Here is a 20,524-nt window from a genome sequence, read left to right on the forward strand (position 1 = left end):
CTACTTTACTCCTCCCTCTCTCCCTTCTACGTCATGCACCTGTTCTTCTCTTCTCTTACCTTACTATATATATTCCCTCTTCGCTTTGCTCATTTTTTCATCCTTCCACTTCTCCCTTTCATTCAATACATATTACGTTATTCGACCTCCTCCTCCTCCTCTCCTTTCTCTTTCTTTTTTTTTTCTTCTTCCACTCTACCTTTCCTTACTTCTTATTCCATTTATACAATACACATTACGTTATTCGACCTCCTCTTACTCCTTTCCTTTCTCTTCTTCATTTTTTTCTTCTTATTCCATGTGCGTTATTCGACCTCCTCCTCCTCCTCCTCCTCCTCTCGTCGTCCTTAGCTAGAGGTTTCGGGTTCAGTGTCTCATGAAGCTCCTCCGGGTAACTGCAGCTTCCCGCCAACAGGTCGTTACCATCTTATTCCTTAGTTTGGTTGCTTGTGTGTCTGGTGGAGAGACGTAGCTTGTGTCCTTACGTTTCCCAGGGGCAGAAATAAGTGACGTATGTGAATCCGTATGACTGTGTGACTGTTTAGGTGGAAGGACGCTCTCAGTGAGTTCGGGAGAGGTTGGAAGATCAGGAACAAGGCAACAGAAACATCTACATCAGGGACTTGATTTCAGAGTGAGTTGTGAATTCGCTGCTGAGATGGTGATTGTGTTGATGGTATTTTTGTGATATGATATTGCGTTGTAGTTGTGGCGACTGTGTGGTGGTGGTGGTGGTGGTAGTGATTGTTGGGCATGCGTGAGTTGAGTTGTGTTGTGGTGGTGATTGTTTTGCGATGGTATTGTTGTTGATTGTATTGTGTTGTAATTGTGGCGATTGTGTGGTGGTGATTGCTGGGCATGCTTGTGTTGTGTTGTGGTACTGGTGACTGCTTAGTGTTGTGCTGTGTTGTGTGGTGGTGGTGGTGGTTGTTGGGGATGCTTGTGTTGTGGTGTGGTGGTGATTGTTTTGTATTGTGCTGTGTTGTGTGGTGGTGGTGGTTGTTGGGGATGCTTGTGTTGTGGTGTGGTGGTGATTGTTTTGTGTTGCCCTGTGTTGTGTTCTGTTGTGATGTGATTGTGAGTGTTGTGTGGTGTGATAGTGTTGTGCTGTTGATTGTATTGGTTGTTGTGGTGGGGATTGTGTTGGCCTCCTCCTCCTGCTCTCTTCTTATACTTTTCCCGTTTTTTTTTTATAATTGATTGGTTTATGGAAAAAGTGTGTACTTCATATTAAAGGGATAACTATATGATTTTGCCCTCCTTATAAGTATATGATAAACGCTTATTTGTTTTATTCATTTACTTATTGTTTACAAGTGCTAAAAGAATAGATGAATTAAGAGTAACAATTTGTCACATGAATTAATACCAAGATAACGTGTGTACATTTAAACCACACACACACACACACACACACACACACACACACACACACACACACACACACACACACACACACACACACACACACACACACATTTACTTCATTACCACCTCTTGTTTTTTCTTCCATTTGATGCTTTTTGTGTAGTTTTTAAAGTTTTTCCTCCATTTCATATGTTCATCGTTTTTATTCAATCTTTAAGTTAATTTTTCAGTTCATTTTGATGTTTTGAGACTTCTTAAGCACCACAGCACCGCCACCACCGCTCGCTTTCTCTACACTTCCTTTCCCTTTTATCTCGTTTCCTCTCAAAAAACTGCAACACACGAGGTCAGATGAGGCTAGAACGGGTAAATGCTCGGTGTCAGCGGATGTCTATCAACAGGTAGAACACTTCAACCACCACCAGGGACAGGAGAGGTTAGGACAGGTGCCAGTGGAGGGCCGTCATCAGGTAGGACCACCACCAGGGCCAGGAGAGGTTAGGACAGGTGCCAGTGGAGGGCCGTCATCAGGTAGGACCACCATCAGGGCCAGGAGAGGGTAGGACAGGTGTCAGTGGAGGACCATCATTAGGTAGGTAGGACACTTCAGCCATCACCAGGGTTAGGGACAGCTTATTACAGGTGTCAGGCAAGTGTCAGCGAAGGGCCGTCAGCGGGTACAACACACGAGGTCAGGAGAGGTCAGAACAGGTGTTGGCCAGGTGTTAACAGATTGCCGTTAGCAGGTAGAACACTTAGGCCAACAGGAGGGGAGGGGAGGAGAGAATCTAGACACTTCTCCACCAGGAACTGACCTTTCTTTTAGCCTCCCCTTCTTTTTTTTCTTGTTTTTTTATTTTTTTTTTATTTTAAAGACCCAGAGCCAAGGATAGCATACAAGCGTGAATGAGGGTGGTAGTTTTTTGCCCTTGAGCTGCCTCCCTCGCTGTTAAAAAAAATAACAGCCAAGGATAGCGTACAGGTGTGAACGGGGGTGGTACTTTTTCCCCTTGAGCTGCCTCCCTCGCTGTTAAAAAAAAAAAAGGCAGCCAAGGATAGCGTACAAGTTTGAGCGGGTGTGGTAGTGTATTGCCCTTGAGCTGCCTTCCTTGCTGATAAAAAAAAATAACAGCCAAGGATAGCCAGGTGTCAGCGGAGGTAGGACACGCGAGGTCAGGTGAGGTCAGAAGAGGTGTCAGTAGAGGGACGTCAGCAGGTAGGCCACGTAAGCCACCACCAGCGCCAGGGTCACCGCGGGGTAGCCCACTTGCATGACGCGCATCAGCTGCTGCGCCGTCATGAAGGGCCGCGCGTACAGGCACCAGCGGGGCCTCACGTGCATTAGGCCCCCGGTCAGCAAGGTCTTCGTCCCCTCCTCCGGCGACACCTGCAGGAGGAACTAATTAACGTATCTGTCCCACCTGGTAAAGCAGAATTATATTTGGAATTGCTCGGGACTCAATGGTCAAAGAGGAGGTCAGTCGGGTTCTAGTGAGTGTTTCTTCAGGTTCATGGTGCAAGAGGAGGGTCAAACTACCACTAGGGTCATAAAACTACTCCTGGAAATGCCCACAACTCCTATGAAAGCCTTGTCAAATATGTGTCCTTGGGCGACGAAATGTTTTATAATACGACCCAAGAACACATATTTGACAAGGCTTTCGTAGGAGTTGTGGGCATTTCCTGGAGTAGTTTTATGACCCTGGTGGTAGTTTGACCCTTCCTCTGTACCGTGAACCTGAAGAAACACTCATTAGAACCCCACTGACCCCCTCTTTGACCTTTAGAAATAGCTGATGTTAGGAGCGAGAGTGTTTTACAATACCGACTCATTGTTTCATATTAGAGACAGTTTGCCATGCCCACACTTCGATCCCCTTTCCTCCTCCCCTCACACACACAGACCAAACATCCCCTCCCCAACAACCCAACCTAAGATAGCATACACCTTCCTATTTTTACTTATTACTACCCTTCCTCCCCTCCTCCTCCTCCTCTTCCTCCTCCTCCTCCTCCTCCTCGTCCCCGATTCACTCTTTCTATGCATCGAGTTTTTTTGTAATTGTTTCTTCTTTCCATTGTATAAAAAAGGTCCATCAACCCTATTTCTTTCACCATTACCTTACCCACCCCAACCCATACCCTCTCCCCTTCACTCCACGCCACCCCATATATCTAACCCATCCCTCACCCTACCACATACACCACCCCATCCCTTACCTCACTCACCCTGACCCCATACACCACCCCATCCCGTACCTCACCCTGACCCTGTACTACCCACCTTCGCAGCCCCAGCCTCCGCCTCTCGCCGCTGCATCACATCCGCCATGGTCTGCAGGATGAGGATGGAGAAGATGAGGCCGATAGCTCCGAACATCCAGATATCGAGCGCCTTGAAGTAGGAGTTCCGCGGCAAGTTGGCGGACACCTGGTTAAGCAGTGTCGTGAGTACCAGCATGGCGGTCAGGGCAATCACCACGCGCACCTGTCCCGGGGAGGGGGAAAGGTGAGATGGTGTGGTGATGGTGGTAGTGATAGTGATTGTTGTAGTGGTGGTAGTTGTGGTAGTCAGAAGTTTTAGGTTTGTTATGTTTTGGGGTTTGAAGGGCATTGCTTTTCTTATTGTCCAGGGAAAGAAAGGGGAGTACAGGTGGTGTGTGTGTGTGTGTGTGTGTGTGTGATGGGGGGGGGGGGGATGGGGGAAGTTAGAGGTAGTGATTGTTGGGGCAGTTAGTGATTGTTGTTGTGGTTGTGGAAGTCAGTGAAATGTCTAAGTGGTCTATTTTTTTGTGTGTTTTGGGGTTTAGGAGGCATTGTTGATACGTATTATTTGTAGTAGTAGTGGTAGTAGTAATAGTAGCACCAGGGATTGTAGGATATTGTTGTTATTGGTGGTGGTTGTGGTTTAGAGATAACTATAGTGGAGATGGTGATAGTGGCGGCGGTGATCGAGGCATTGTCTAGTGATAGGGTCAATAAATATGGGAATCTCACGGTGAGTTTTTGTGTTGACGTTGATAAGTGGAGGGCAGAGTTGTTGTTGTCATTGTTGTTACCGCTGTGATTAAAAATAAACTGATAATACAGATATGCTGGGAACTATGGCTCTGATCCGAATGTATACCCGTAGCTCACCTGTAGATTGGAGAGCGGGTAGAAGGTGGTGAGGTAGGCGATGATGACAAAGAAGCAGGAGGGCGTGTACACCGTCAGGATAGCGAACCCGTAGCGGCGGCGGAAGCGAACCGTCACCTGCAGGGAGGGAGGGAAGGGCGAGGTACTACTGACGGAAGAGAGAGAAAAGTAGTAAAGTAGAAAGGAGCGAGGTACAGAGGAAGACCCAAAGAAAAAAATGTAAATTAAAAGGGAGAGAGGTATAGAGGAAGGGCGAGAAAAAGACGGAAAGAAAGAAAAGAAAGGAAGAAAGGAAGGAAAGAAGGGAAAAAAGAGAGGAAAGTAGAAAGGAGCGAGGAAGACCCAAAGAAAAAATGTAGTAAATTAAAAAGGAGTAAGGTATAGAGGAAGGGCGAGAGAAGGACGGAAAGAAAAAAAGGAAGGAAAGGAAGAAAGGAAGAAAAGAAGGGAAAAAAGAGGAAGGAAAGTAGAAAGGAGCGAGGAAGACCCAAAGGAAAAATGTAGTAAATTAAAAAGGTGTAAGGTATAGAGGAAGGGCGAGAGAAGGAATGAAAGAAAAAAAAGGAAGGAAAGGAGAGAAAGGAAGGAAAGAAGGGAAAAGAGGGAGGAAAGTAGGAAGGAGCGAAACTGACCTCTCTTTCGGCCACCGCTTTTGATTCTTTTTTTTTGGGGGGGGCAGCGAGTAGCGGGCTTTTTTAATTATTGTTTCCTTTTTTGTGTGCCCTTGAGCTGTCTCCTTTGTTGTAAAAAAAGAAAACTGTGTGGGCGTACCTTGAGGGCGCTGTGCCGGGAGTGGTTGGTGAGCATCGCGGTGACTTCCACGATGCTGTACTCGAGGAGCTGCGTCGAGGCTGTGTAGTTGACCCCCTCGCCCTCTTGCTCCAGCTTCAGCCTCTCCCGCCGCGCCGAGGTCAGCACGAACATGAAATTGCAAGCCTGAGGAGGAGGAAGAAGAAGTGGAAGAGGAGGAGGAGGAGGAGAGGAAGAAGTGAAAGAGGAAAATGAGCAGGAGGAGGAGGTAGAAGAGAAAAAGGAAAATGAACAGAAGGAGGAGGAAGAAGAGGAAGAGGACGAGGTGGAGAAAGAGAAAGATAACCAGAAGGAAGAAGAGGAGGAGGAAGAGAAAGAGGAAAAAGAAAGAGAAAGAAGAGGAAGAAGAAGAGGTGGTGAAGAGAAGAGGAGAGAGATAACGGAACAAGTTTTGCAATATTCTATGTGTGCGTACTAACTGGAAGGTCACTGCTTTACCTTGTCTGCGTATTAATTGGAAGATCGCTGGCTTACCTGGGTGTCGAAGGGGTAGAAGGTGAGGTCGAGGGCGCAGCGGTACGTGGCCGAGTACTTGCGAGACGCCAGGATTGGGTTGTCGGCGCCGCTGAAGAAGTCCACTGCGGGGAGGCGAGCAGTGAGGAGGGGGAAAGAAAGAAATATAAGAGATTCTACAGTAAAGGAAATACACCCCATAGATTAGTTATGAGGGACTACTAGTATAAAGATAATAGGTTTGAACTCAATTTAACTGATATAAGAAATTAAGGGAATCAAAAGGAGAAAATTATTGTCACAGAAGAAAGTATTATAAGAGGAGGAAGGCCATAAACAATTCATGAGGTAGAACTAACATGGAGAGTAAATTAGAACGCATTGTAGGAGGAAGAGAAAGAGGAAAAAGAAAGAAAAAGAAAAGGAAGAAGAGGTGGTGGAGAGAAAGAAGAGAAGAGGAAGATGGTCTTATATTGCTCCCAGACATCGGAAAGTTAGAGTTCATTTTATTCACCAAAGAAAGTAAGGTAGAAATAAATAATGACATACGTAAAATATAAAGACACTGTAATTTCAATGTATAAACAAACATGAAGTATACCAGTTTTATATTGTTACCACACATCGGAAAATAGAAAAGGGAATAAAAAAAAAGAGAATTACTGTTATAGAAAAATTACAGTAGCTAAAAAAATAATGGTAATAATATAATAGAGAAAAATAATAAATCGAAAAGCAATGTAGCTAATATTAAAAGCGAAGGGAGTTGAGAAAGAGAGAATAACGCTCACGGAAGAAATTATAAAAGAGAATAAAACACAATAAAAAAAAAGTACCACTAGAGTAAAAATTATAAGTTAGAACGCATCGTGGCTAAGATCAAAGCCGAAGGGAGTGAACAGGTAAAAGAAAATAACTATTGCTGAGAAAAAAAATGTCGGACAGAGGAAATAAAAAATGGAACCAGAAAGAAAGGAGAAAGTCGATGTTGCTATTTTAAGTAAGTTAGCGGGTTGGTAGGTCAGTCAGTCAGTCAGTCAGTTCAGTTAGTCGATCACTCACTCTGTTTAGTCAGGCAATCATTCGCTTTAGTTTTTCTCTCTCTCTCTCTCTCTCTCTCTCTCTCTCTCTCTCTCTCTCTCTCTCTCTCTCTCTCTCTCTCTCTCTCTCTCTCTCTCTCTCTCTCTCTCTCTCTCTCTCTCTCTCTCTCTCTCCTCCTCCTCGTCCCCTTCCTCCTCTCTCTCACCCTCCCTGGCGTAGGTGTCGTCCCCCTGGCTCGGCGCCCCCCTCCGCAGCACCATGCCCTTCGTCTCCTCGTCCAGCAGCGTGTGAGCGTTGCCCTTCGCGTTGCTGAAGGACACCTGGGGGCGGGAGGACACACTAAGGTCACCTGTGCACGCATACTATTTGATAGCATTTGTGTTCCCCTCAATATATCCCTTCGTCCTTTTTCTGTCCTTGGTCCTTTTACTCTTTGTTAGTTGTACCTTGTGACTTGTTTATGGGCTTTTTCTTCTTATTATAGTTTCTTCCGTGACTAATTTTCTCTCTGTGATTCCCTTCATTTGTAATATCACTTAAATTGCGTTCAAACGTATCATCTTTATACTAGCTGTCCCTCGTAATTTATCTATTCTGTTTTCTAGCATCTTTAGTATAATATAATTTAATGTTAGACGGGTATTAAGTATTTCTGAAGGTGTGGTTATTTCGACTTCTGGTCCTAAGAAAGTGCCATACATTATACACATGCGGTGCTGCGGTAAAATAAAATAAATATAGGCAACACCAAGACGGAAAGGGTTGGCAAACAAGAGGTAAAGCGTCCCTGCTGCGAACTGATAGCCAATGTGGTCTGTTTACCGATAACACGCGTGGCATTATTACCCGGTGTTTGGCGGGGCGTTGTGACGTGACAGAATGGTCCTCAAATATACTTACGCCGTGTGCAAACTCTACGGACCAAGCCTGAACTCTTTCACTAGCTCGCCGTCTATTACCGCTCTTTCGGCATTCATTAATAATTCGATCCTTTAAACATCGTGACGTAACTGCCTTTGGTGTATGGTGTAGCGATTGTAACTTATATTGACCTTGTAACTAACTCTTCAGACCAAGCGTGAACAGTTTTATTAGCTTACAGTCTATCACCGCACATTCGGCACACTGTTTGATATTCGATCCTTTAAACAGTGTGACGTAACTGCCCTTAGTGTATGGTGTAGCGATTGTAACTTATATTGACGCTGTAACTAACTCTACGGACCAAGCGTGAACAGTTTCATTAGCTCACCGTCTATCACCGCTCATTCGGCACTCTGTTTGATATTCGATCCTTTAAACATCGTGACGTAACTGCCTTTGGTGTATGGTGTAGCGATTGTAACTTATATTGACGCTGTAACTAACTCTACGGACCAAGCGTGAACAGTTTCATTAGCTTACCGTCTATCACCGCACATTCGGCACTCTGTTTGATATTCGATCCTTTAAACAGTGTGACGTAACTGCCCTTAGTGTATGGTGTAGCGATTGTAACTTATATTGACGTTGTAACTAACTCTACGGACCAAGCGTGAACAGTTTCATTAGCTTACCGTCTATCACCGCACATTCGGCACTCTGTTTGATATTCGATCCTTTAAACAGTGTGACGTAACTGCCCTTAGTGTATGGTGTAGCGATTGTAACTTATATTGACGTTGTAACTAACTCTACGGACCAAGCGTGAACAGTTTTATTAGCTTACAGTCTATCACCGCACATTCGGCACTCTGTTTGATATTCGATCCTTTAAACAGTGTGACGTAACTGCCCTTAGTGTATGGTGTAGCGATTGTAACTTATATTGACGTTGTAACTAACTCTACGGACCAAGCGTGAACAGTTTCATTAGCTTACCGTCTATCACCGCTCATTCGGCACTCTGTTTGATATTCGATCCTTTAAACAGTGTGACGTAACTGCCCTTAGTGTATGGTGTAGCGATTGTAACTTATATTGACGTTGTAACTAACTCTACGGACCAAGCGTGAACAGTTTTATTAGCTTACAGTCTATCACCGCACATTCGGCACTTTGTTTGATATCCGATCCCTTAAACAGTGTGACGTAACTGCCCTTAGCGCATGGTGTAGCGACTTTAACCTATATTGACGCTGTAACTAACTCTACGGACCAAGCGTGAACAGTTTCATTAGCTTACCGTCTATCACCGCTCATTCGGCACACACTTTGATAATTCGATCCTTTAAACATCGTGACGTAACTTACATTTGTGTTTGGTGTAGCGATTGTAACTTATATTGACGTTGTAACTAACTCTACGGACCAAGCGTGAACAGTTTCATTAGCTTACCGTCTATCACCGCTCATTCGGCACTCTGTTTGATATTCGATCCTTTAAACATCGTCACGTAACTGCCCTTAGTGTATGGTGTATATTGACGCTGTGACAAATTCTACGGACCAAGCATGAACACTTTCGTTAGCTCACCGTCCATTGCCGCTTATTCGTCATGCTGCTTGATATTCGATTCTTCAAACATAACTATCGACTCCCGTTGTTGGATCCGCTGACCTTTGTGGTTTTTACGACGGTGATTGAAGCCTAAACGTTCTCCCGCTTTTGTCTGGCCGTTTACTCCAGCAAGTCATTGGTGTTTGAACTTTCTGCACTGTGTTTGAGTTTTCTCGGTCATTCTTAGCTTGAAATCGTGGCTGGCGGGCGTGACAAACCTCGCGACAATGCTTCGTGTTTACATTAGCCAGGGAAACGCGCGTGGGAGAACAGTTTTGCAGGACGTGTGTGGGTAAAAATGTCATGTTACGGCATCTATCTTAAAAGCAGAGTGTGATAAAAGCCATTCTGAGCCCCAAACCGTGACAATATTTCGTGTTTACATAAGGCAGGAAACCGCGCGGGGAAGGACAGTTTTGGGAGCCGTGTGTGAGTAAAAATGTTATGTTACGTCATCTATCTTAAAAGCAGAGTGTGATAAAAGCCATTCTGAGCCCCAAATCGTGACAATATTTCGTGTTTACATAAGACAGGGAACCGCGCGGGGAAGGACAGTTTTGCGGGACGTATGTGAGTAAAAGTGTCATGTTACGTCATTTCACGAGCATACACCGTTTGTTCTGTTTGTAAAGATCGATAAGAGAGACGCTGAGATGGAGAAAAGCCGCTGAAAAGTTTTGGATCCAGGAAAAGAATCACGCTATTATCATTCTTTATTTCCATCAGCATTCATTTCGTTTGTGCTGCATTTAAAGATCAATACAGGAAAATACAGGAAAAGACAAGACAAAAGACAGAAAGCGAATCGTATTTTTATCACCGTTATTTTCACGAGCATACACCGTTTGTTCTGTTTGCGTGAAGATCGATAAGACTGACGCTGAGATGGAAAAAAAAGTCAGTGATTAGTTTTGGATCCAGGAAAAGAATCACGCTATCATCATTTGTTATTTTTCTCTTATTTGCTTTAGTCACGTCATTTCAACAGCCTTAACCTGGTAGCTGCGGGGATCATGTATCTTAAAGGCCCCTCTGAGCGAGAAAAATTAGAAAAATCATCACTCACGCAAATCATTTCATAATATATATCAATGCATTTGTCATCAGTTTATGCATCATTCATTTTGGGGGGTTTATATCATGGCAAAAATGTGGCCCGTCGCTGGTACACGGTAAAGCCGGCAAAAATGTGGCCCGTCGCTGGTACACGGTAAAGCCACAAATTTGGCCCGTCGCTGCTACCGTGTTAACAACTCAACCACCTCTCATTCTCCGCGCGGAAAGAATCAATGTGCTGCACCCCAAAGTAAAAAAAAAAAAAAAAAATTACCCGACTCACGCCATTACTCACTCACTCAAATACCGCGCCAGCATTACCAGCACTTCCGGCCACTCCAGAAAAGAATACCACCTTGAGTAAACGCTAAAAGTAATCATGAAATACGAGTGTGAGTGAAGCCTAAGATATAAGCATGAAATAGAAATCACAGTCTCAGTTAACGTCAGTATTGCCAATAGAAGCTGAGTGGAACCTCCTCCCCAACTCAAGGACCCAAGAGTATAAGGACAATGTATAAAAGTAACGCTAATATGCCAAGTAGGAAAGGAAACTATGAATACTTCTATGTATACTTCATATGACGCAATACCTACCTCGTGTGCGAAGATTAATTTTACAAGACTGCATTCTCTCTCACACACACAAGAACACTAACACTAGAAGGGGCATGCATTGATTCCTGCCTTTGTAACGTGCAAGAGTATAAGAAACTGTTGTAAAGATATATATAAAAAAAAATTGTGCGATTAATAATTCACCATCACAAGAAGAACAAAGACTAAAGTATTCGCGTTTTATTTTACTGCCTCTGTCACGTGTAAGAGTATAAGAAACTGCTGTAAAAATATATATTAAAAAAAAACTTGTACGATTAATAATTCACCATCACAAGAAGAACAAAGACTAAAGTTATCATGTTTTATTTGCTGCCTTTGTCACGTGTAAGAGTAAAAAAAAATAATAAATCTGCTCTAATATACTTGCTGTGCGAAGATTAATTTAACTTGATATAGCTTTCCATCACAAAAAGAACAAACACTAAATCCATCACGTAATATTTGCTGCCCGTGTGATGTGTAGGAACAACAAAATAAAAATAAAAACAACTGCCGTGATAAAAATACTTGCTGGACGATTGATTTCACCGGACTGCATTCTCTCTCTCTCACACACACACACACACACACACACACACACACACACACACACACACACACACACACACACACACACACACACTTTCCCTTTCCCTGACCTTACCTCTGACCACCTAACCTTACCATACCACGTGACCTCTTTCTTAAACTATACCGCACTGTTGACCTCCACTTGACCATAGCATAGCACGTGACCTCTTTCTTTACCTCACCGCTGACCTTCACTTGACCATAGCATACCACGTGACCTTATACACCTGGGCCCTGTTCTCTCTTAATCCGCAACACCTCACCATCGCTCTTTTACTTTACCACTCTTTTGACCTCCACATGACCCAACCATTCCACGTGACCTCACTTACCTGGGCTCTTTACTCCCTCATTAACTCCCTTCCCCAATGACCTTACCTGTGGAACCCAGAGGCGGCTGAGGTCACGAGGATGGAGAGCATTGGTGGCCTGGTCAAGCTTGAGATCACGGAACACAAGTCGGGGGTCAGTCCAGCGCAGCGAGGCATCGAAGTCCATGACGATCTCCATCTTCCCGGTCACGATCTCCAGGCTGAAGACCGTCACGTGCAGGAAGACGGGGTGGGCGGGGGAGGGGCCGGCCGCGGGGGTGGGGGAGCGAGGGGGGATGTTCGGCTTGTAGGAGGCGTAAAGGCTGACGGTCTCACACTCCCGCTCGTCGCTCCCGTCCCCGCAGTCCGTCTGTAGAAGTAGCAGAAGGAGGGCGAAGAGGAGGAGGGAAGTAGTAGTGGTTGCTGTAGTAGTAGTAGTAGTAGTAGTAGTAGTAAAAGAAGGAGGGCAAAGAAGAGGGAAGTAGTAGTCGTAGTCGCAGTAGTAGTAGTAGTAGTGGTAATAGTAGTGGTAATAGTAATACAGTAATAGTAGAAGGAGGGTAAAGAGGAGGAGGGAAGTAGTAATCGTAGTCGCAGTAGTAGTAGTAGTAGTAGTCGTAGTCGTAGTAGTAGTCGTAGTAGTAGTAGTAGTAGTAGTAGTCGTAGTCGTAGTAGTAGTCGTAGTAGTAGTCGTAGTCGTAGTAGTAGTCGTAGTAGTAGTAGTAGTAGTAGTAGTAGTAGTAATAGTAGTAGTGGTTATACGCCCGATGTTTTTAATGTATTAGTCTTCACCAACGATAATGTGGCGGATTTGTCTCTCCTGGCCCGTCCTTCAAGGCGTGGTGGTCAGTTGGCTTTGTTGATATTTTGACCTATCACTGTTTACGTACGACGGAGTTTGAAATACGTCGACTATATAGCTGTGATAATCCAACATTTGTAGTTAACATCTCCCCAAAAATGGAATTACAAAGCCCAAGTAGCTACATAACTGTCAGTAAATGCTAATACGACGTTTAAAGAAGCTGAAGATGATGTTTTAATCCGACACAAATAAGTCCGTTTTGGTGGACCCCGAGCCTCTACACAGCAATGCTTCTCCACCCGCAATGCATTACTCCCTCCCGCTCTCACTCTCACGTGTCATCTATGTACTGTTTGAAATTGTGTATCAAATATTTTGTATATATTAACCCGGTAGCAGCGGGGATCATGTTTCTTAATGGTAACTCCAAGCGAGAAGAAATGAGAAAAAATCACCCCTCACACAAACCATTTCATAATATATATCAAAGCATTTGTGATCAGATTATGTATCATCTATTTTTGGGGGTTATATCATGGCACAGATTTGGCCCGTCGCTGCTACACGGTAAACTCACAAATTTGGCCCGTCGCTGCTACACGGTAAACTCACAAATTTGGCCCGTCGCTGCTACACGGTAAACCCACAAATTTGGCCCATCGCTGCTACACGGTAAACCCACAAATTTGGCCCGTCGCTGCTACACGGTAAACCCACAAATTTGGCCCGTCGCTGCTACACGGTAAACCCACAAATTTGGCCCGTCGCTGCTACCGGGTTATATAAGATTTGGCAGGGCTATGATTAGGGGACTCTTCGAGCGGGTCACGCCCAACTTCATCAGCGAGTCGGACTACAGTAGAATAAACAAGACGCTCCACCACCCTCCACCTTACCTGGTAATCGCACCTCATGTCGGCAGGGACGCAGGTTCCGTCGTCGCAGGTGAAGTTCCCGGGGGTGCAGGCGGTGAGGGCCAGGGTGAGGCTGCCGCCGCTCTCCCCACAGGTCTCTGCCCCCGCCACCTCCCACGACCGCCGGCCCAGGGGCACCTCCGTCGGATCCTTGGGCGTGAAGGACAGCACCACCTCGGGGCTGCAGGGACACCGTGCAGGCCAAGGTAAGGGGAGGGGCGGCTAGGGCAGGGTTGAGAGTCTTTGTGTTCATGAGGTACAGGGGTGCGTGGTGAGGGACAGGGGTGCGTGGTGAGGGACAGGGGTGCGTGGTGAGGACGTGCGGGGGTCATACTCGGGCGTGGCGTTGACCATCTTTTGTAGCTCAGAAAGGAAGACGACTGTGGAGGAAAAGGCAAAGTGCTTCACACTTTTTGTTCAGCGGGCGATTGGTTCCAGTGCGCGTGTGATGTGCTTGTGCCCGGGAGGTGCGGAGGTGATGCCCTGGTACTGTGCCCACTCGCCGGCCGCCGTGTGCGTGCATGCCCCGTGTCCGCTTCCCTCACCTGGCCTGGTGCAGCGCCAGCCACCGCGCGCCGTCCCAGGAGATGTTGGACACACTGAAGCCTCTAAAGAAGGGCTTGGCGAGCACATGACCCTCGTGGATGTAGCGGGTGTCGTGCTGCAGGCCGGAGCACAGGCCACGCAGCCGCATTAGCAGGGGCAGGCCGTTCCTGGTGCTGCAGACTGCACAATAGTTGTAAAAACTGGTGGATGAGAGGTCCATCCACTTGCCGTCCTTGGTCATCACGGCCCTGTCCTCCTCAGTCATGCCGTTGGGCTGGCCGACAATCCAGTTAGTGTAGGCCACACTATGGCCCGCCTCGTCCACCCAGTGGCCCTCGTGGTCAATGTCAGACGCCCCCAGCCACAGCTGCGGCCCGCCGCCGCACGTATCCCCAGCGAGGCTGAGGAACGCCTCCGTCTCTGCCGTGGAGGTGGGCGTGGCGACGTGCGAGTCCAGGGCGTTGCAGAGGTTCCTCGCTCTGCTAAATAGCATGGGGGGCGAGAGCAGGGCCAGGTAAGGACCCTTTGGGCGGCACAAGTCCTGCCGCGGTACCTCCACCACCTGGGCCGTGCCGTTCAGCCGCCATGGGGGCGCCGCGGGCCAGGCCAGCACCGCCTCGGCGTCCAGCGTGGCGTCGCACCGCGCCACTCCGGCCACCTCCTGAGGGCTGAGCCGCCTCCCCCACAGGCGGACTCTCGCCAGCCGGCCCCTGAAGGACTGGTCCGCCTGGTAACCCCCACCCGGCTTGTCCTGATCCTGCCCCAACACCACCCAGCCTGACCGCGTCGGCTCCTGCTGCGGCAGCACGTGGCCTGGGGGATGAGGCGCAGGGTGAGCCTCGACATGGTAACACCTGGGAGGGGAAGCTTCACGCTGGGAAGGTGTAGTAGTTGTTGTGATACTGATAGTGACGATTGTAGTAGTAGTAGTGGTTGTAGTAGTAGTAGTGTATTCAGTTCTGACTCTGAAGTTACTCAGAGAGAGAAAGAAAAATAATAAATAAACTGTGGAATACCAAAAAGAAGCGAGAATCCCATCTATTTCAGCCAACCTTTTCCCTTCCCAAAGTCTTCTCAACACTCCTGGAGGTGGCTGAGACAGACCAACAAACCTGACTGTACGGCAATGGCAGCGGAGTGGAAGGACTACCCAATTATCCTCCGTGACAGCTCCCTCCCCTACCTCCTTTCCACTCTTACTCAACTCACGTTTTTTTTAATCAAGGGCATAGCAAGAAGAGGACACGAATTAGTGGAGAAGGTACAGGTGAAGGAGAAGAGAAGACCTAGGGGAGTAGAGTTGTGTGGTGTAGGTTCGTCAATTGTTCTGAGACACTTGTTTATATTTGTGTACACCCGGATCCGGCGTGCTAGGAGAGTTTGCCTGATTTGTTTGTGTTTAGATCCTTGCCCCTCTCCCACCCCTCTCCTCTCCCTCTGACTCGCTTGTTCCTTCCCATGCTTTTTATCTTCCCACCCATGTCCAACTGCCCTTTCTCTCCTCTTTCCCTACACCTTCCCTGCAACAGTTCTTCCCCTTTCCCTCCCTAACCTTGTCCACTCAGTCTTACACCACCTTCCACTCCGCTTCGCCTCATCTGATTCTCTTGTATAACTCAAAGATCAATTTTTAGTCATCTTTGGAACACACACACACACACACACACACACACACACACACACACACACACACACACACACACACAGTTACTAAAAAAAAGTATATCGACAAAATTCAAATAATGCATCATACCAAGTTATGCATACCTGTCACTTGTTACTTATCCAGAGTTATATTAAAGCTTTTTACTCGTCAAGAACATTGTGTAATTATATCCCCGAAGTATATTTACCAAGGACTCAGCGTGCCTCGTCCCGCCACTCAAACACACACATAAATATCCTCACTCAATAGGTTCGTAACATTTGTGAAGGCTTATGCACGAACTCTTAGCGGCCATGTCCTTGAAGTGGTCAGTGTTTCAAAATTTAATGTCCTGTGCGTGGCTGCAACGCGTAAGCAGTATACTCTGAATGTTGCCGAGGTTAAGACGAGCGGTGACAGTTTTCTTTTTTTTCTTTTACGGTAATGTTGACACTGAAGAGTAACTTGTAGAGGCCTATCGATGCATTTGGTACCAAGTGCCCTCACAGGATCATGGGGTACCGCTTGAATGACTTCGTGTCGAACAAGCGACTACGCGATGAGACTGAGTCGAGTCCTGGTACCTGCTTGGTTCATGAACGCCAACTTAGTCTATATGGGAACGTGGCGCTCCTCCCAGACGCCGATCCTGCTCACAGGGTTGTTTTTGTACCAGACAAACCTAAGTGGAGGATACCAAGGGGACGCCCACGTAGCTCATGAGTGGGGCAAGTCGATCGATCCTGCCAGGAGAGACTTGAGATGGACAGTGTACCTGCGTGGGAGCTTGCTCGGGGGGACCGCCGGCAATTAAGTGAAGCGACACTTCCCCCGGTCGTATGCTTCCAATTAGTTAGTTAATTAAGTAAAGGAAACAGCTCAAGAATAATTAACATCGAAAAAAAGCCCGATTAAGTAAATGAAACTGCTCAAGAATAATAAACAAAGAAAAAAAGCCCGCTAATCGCTTCTCCTGCAAAAGCAAACAGAAGAACTGGCCAAAGGAGGGGTCAGCATCGTATGGAGTTTCTAATAACACCTATAGCCACACACTACCCCAGCCTCGTTTAGCTCATTAGCCGTAAACGGATCATAATTCTGATATTGGTACTCACGATATAATTTTACTGTCCGTATTGACAATTCCAAGCAAATGAAGAGGCTTTGATACTTTTCCAAAACGCACCTCTGTAGCAAATTGACAGGTGACGCCTTTAATTAACATGTCTGTCATCCGCATAACTAATATCTTTGGCCTGATCGTAACTTCAAGCGGTCGTTAGTCGAATGCGTCGTAGCTCGATTACTGTCTGAATGTTCATCCGAGGCCAGCGTCACAGTGCGTGGTGCGAGATCGATGTCTGGGATTTGGTCATGGTGTAGATGTTTACTTACAGTCTTGATTAGCGCAACGCATTAACACTTTGAATACCTGCATCGATCGCTTCGTATCCCGTCCCGAGAACGATAAATCACACCCCACAGTTCTTGGCCTCCGTGGGACAGGTTAGCGAGCAGAGACTTATTGGCCGTAATCTAGTCGTTGTTATTGTACACATATATTAATTACTGTTGTTGTCGTTATTTATTGTTGTTGTCGTTATTATACACATTTTCTTTCTTCCTTCCTTTATTTATTTTTGTCTTTCTTCCTCCGGTTTTCTTTCCTTCATTCCGCCCTTCATGTTTCTCCTTTCCTTCCTTCTTTCCATTCTTCTGTTCATTCATTCCTTTCTTCTATTCTTCCTTCTTTTTATCTTACTTTCCTTCTTTCATTAATTCATTCCGTCCTTCATGCTTCTCCTTCCTTCCTTCCTTCCTTCCATTCATTCCTCCCTTTCATCTACCTTTCCTCCCTTCCTTCTTCCTTTTTTCTCTTTCCTTCATTCATTCATTCATTAACTTATTTCATCTTTCATGCTTCTCCTTTCCTCCCTTCCTTCCTTCCTTCCTTCCTTCCTTTCTGCCATCCAATCCTCCCTTTCTTCTATCTTTCCTTCCTTCTTTTTCTTCCTTCCTTCCTTCATTCATTAACTCATTCCGTCCTTCATGTTTCTCCTCCCCTTCCTTCCTTCCATTCCTTCCTCCCTTTCTTCTATCTTTCCTTCCTTCTTTTTCTTCCTTCCTTCCTTCATTCATTAACTCATTCCGTGCTTCATGTTTCTCCTCTCTCTCCTTCCTACTTTTCTTCCATCCAATCCTTCCTTTCTTCTATCTTTCCTTCCTTCCTTCCATCCAATCCTCCCTTTCATCTACCTTTCCTCCCTTCCGTCTTCCTTTTTCTCTTTCCTTCCTTCCTTCATTCATTAACTCAGTTCATCCTTCATGTTTCTCCTCTCTCTCCTTCCTACTTCTCTTCCATCCAATCCTCCCTTTCTTCTCCCTTTATTCCCTTCCATCTGTTTCATCTCTCCTTCCTTCTGTCTCCTATGTCCTACCGTACGCGGCTGTTACTCCCTCCTGACGCTTAGAATACAAACAATGGCCAATTTTTCTTTCTCAGTATTAGTCATGATTTGATATAGATGGATGGATAGACAGATGGATGAGTGATTGGGTGGGTGATTGAATGAGGGTTAGGAAAGGCAGTGAGGGGTGGATAGGTACACACGCCCACACACTCTCACCCCCGACACACACACGCGCGCACACACACCCACGGACGCACACACGCACGCACACATATACAAAGGGCAGTGCAGCCAATGTTATTATATTAGCTATTACCTGCTCCCTCCTTTATGTACGTACACAGTGTTGAGTGCCGCTAAATACAGCAAGAACGGCGTCAATACCGATGTTGTTGTTGTTGTTGTTGTTTTTACTTACACCCCCCCCCCTCCTCCCCTCCTCCTGCCACCTCCTCACACCACCCGCTTCCTCTTTCTCGTCGATGCCTTAATTGTGGTTACGCCTTTTTCATTCTGTTTTCTTTCTTTCCTTTCTTTTTATTTTTACGTTCTGCCCGCCCTTTCTTTGTTCTTTCCTTTCTCCTGTTTCTTTCTTTCAGTCCTACCTTTTTCTCGTCGATGCTTTGTGGTTACGCCTTTTTCATTCTCCGTTTTCTTTCATCGTTTCTTTTTATTTTTTACTTTTTTCCCGCCTTTTAATTGTGGCTACCTTCCTCTCTCCTGTTTTCTTCCCTTCATTCCTACCGTTTTCTCTGCCTTCATTCTTCCTACCTTCCTTCCTTTCTTTCCTTCTTTCCTTTCCTTTCCTTCTCTCCCTCTTTTCCGTTATTCATGTTTCTCCCATCCTTCCTTCCTCCTTCCTTCCTACGTACATTCTTCCTTCCCTCCTTCTTTCCTTCATCCATTCCTTCCTTCACACGTTCATTCTTTCACTCCTTTTTATCATTATTTAATCCCTCCTCTTCCTTGATTTTTACTCCATTATCCCTTCTTTTCCCTGCCGTTTTCCTTTCTTGTTTTCTCTCCTTCATCTTCATCCTCCTTCTTTTTCTATCTTCCTTTCTTCCTCTTTTTCCCTTATGCGACGCGCCCGAGAAAAGTAATATAAATGTGTGTTGAGGGTGGAAGGTGCTTTGTGTGTGTGTGTGTGTGTGTGTGTGTGTGTGTGTGTACAGGTGGGACACACAAGTTTGACAAATGCGCGCTATTCGTTAAACACTGTACGCTTTAACACTATACCATCATTTATACGCTATGGACGGTGCGGGTATTACTTACAGCGTCGCGTATAGAGTGTTGCTACTGAATGGGCTTGGTGGCAGAGACCGTATATAAGAGAAGCTTCATTAACACGTACGGTGGAAGGTCACGGTATTCGCCTTTGTTGACGGTGACTTCGAGTGTGATAAATATTTATACTTGCCTATATAGACGGGGCGTGGCGTGCCCTTAAATATTCATGTAAATACCTCGTTTCATTTGATCCTCTCCTTCCTTCCTCCTGCCCAGCCTCCCTCTCTGCCTTCCTTCCTAACTTCTTTCTCCTCTTCCTCCTCCTCCTCCCTCTTCTGCTTCATTTTCTGTCTCCTTCCTGTCCCTACCCCATCCTTCTCGCCTCCTCACTCTTCTCCTCCTCCTCCTCTCTCCTCTCTCTTTTTTCCCTCTCTGTCCGTTTTCCGATCTTCTTCCCTTCCATTTTACTTTTCACTTCTCTCCTCCTCCTTCTCCTCCCCTCCTCCTTCTCCTCTTTCTTCATCTATTTTTCTCCTCTCCTCCTCCTCCTCCTCCTCCTCTTCCTCCTCCTCTTCCTTTGCAGATCGATCTTAATAGGTTATATGATTGGGCGGGGTAGTGACAGATGTAATTCAGTGACGATAGGTGAAGTGTTCCGAGTGAAGGAAGACTTACCGTACCACATATTTTTCTTTAAATGACTCTCCTATAAGTGGTTCCAGGTGCAAGAGAGAGTTAGGCGTCCCCGTAAGAGGAATCAGAGCGTACATCAGTCTTAGGATCCCACGTATAGGGTTTCATTTCAAGAAGTGTTACCAATAAAAGGACTGACCTCATCATCAAGCTCTCTTTTTTAGCACGTCAGGATATAATACAAAGATGACATATAGCTTCTGGGAAAGGGTAGAGGGGGGAGGAAAATGGGGGAAGGAGGATCAAGAAGGAGTTAAAATGAAAAAGGAGAGGGAAGGAAGGGGTTAAGAGGAGGGATCGAGAGAGAAGGAAGGGGTTAAGAGGAGGGAGAGAGAGAGAGAGAAGGAAGGGGTTAAGAGGAGGGATCGAGAGAGAGAGAAGGAAGGGGTTAAGAGGAGGGAGAGAGAGAGAAGGAAGGGGTTAAGAGAAG

General features: G+C 46.1%; 2 protein-coding genes across 2 annotated transcripts in view; one reads left to right on the top strand and one right to left on the bottom strand.

Moving 5' to 3' along the window:
• Window positions 1-2,563: 2,563 nt before the first annotated feature.
• On the bottom strand, window positions 2,564-7,373 carry LOC126982329 (serotonin-gated chloride channel mod-1-like). Its single transcript, XM_050834328.1, has 6 exons — window positions 7,016-7,373; window positions 5,791-5,894; window positions 5,278-5,442; window positions 4,507-4,623; window positions 3,653-3,856; window positions 2,564-2,755 (listed from the first exon to the last, which is right to left on the bottom strand). Exons 1-6 carry the CDS (start codon window positions 7,068-7,070, stop codon window positions 2,564-2,566), a joined length of 837 nt encoding a protein of 278 aa, XP_050690285.1. The 5' UTR covers window positions 7,071-7,373.
• LOC126980902 (dolichol kinase-like) overlaps window positions 3,692-20,524 on the top strand; it is a 44,721-nt gene continuing 27,888 nt past the window's right edge. Inside the window, exons 1-2 of the mRNA XM_050831331.1 lie at window positions 3,692-3,815; window positions 13,575-13,772. The gene's annotated coding sequence lies outside the window, so the exon portion shown is untranslated. The remainder of the gene's footprint in view (window positions 3,816-13,574; window positions 13,773-20,524) is intronic.

This window comes from Eriocheir sinensis, chromosome 4, assembly GCF_024679095.1.
Source record: "Eriocheir sinensis breed Jianghai 21 chromosome 4, ASM2467909v1, whole genome shotgun sequence".
Taxonomy (NCBI): Eukaryota; Metazoa; Arthropoda; class Malacostraca; order Decapoda; family Varunidae; genus Eriocheir; species Eriocheir sinensis.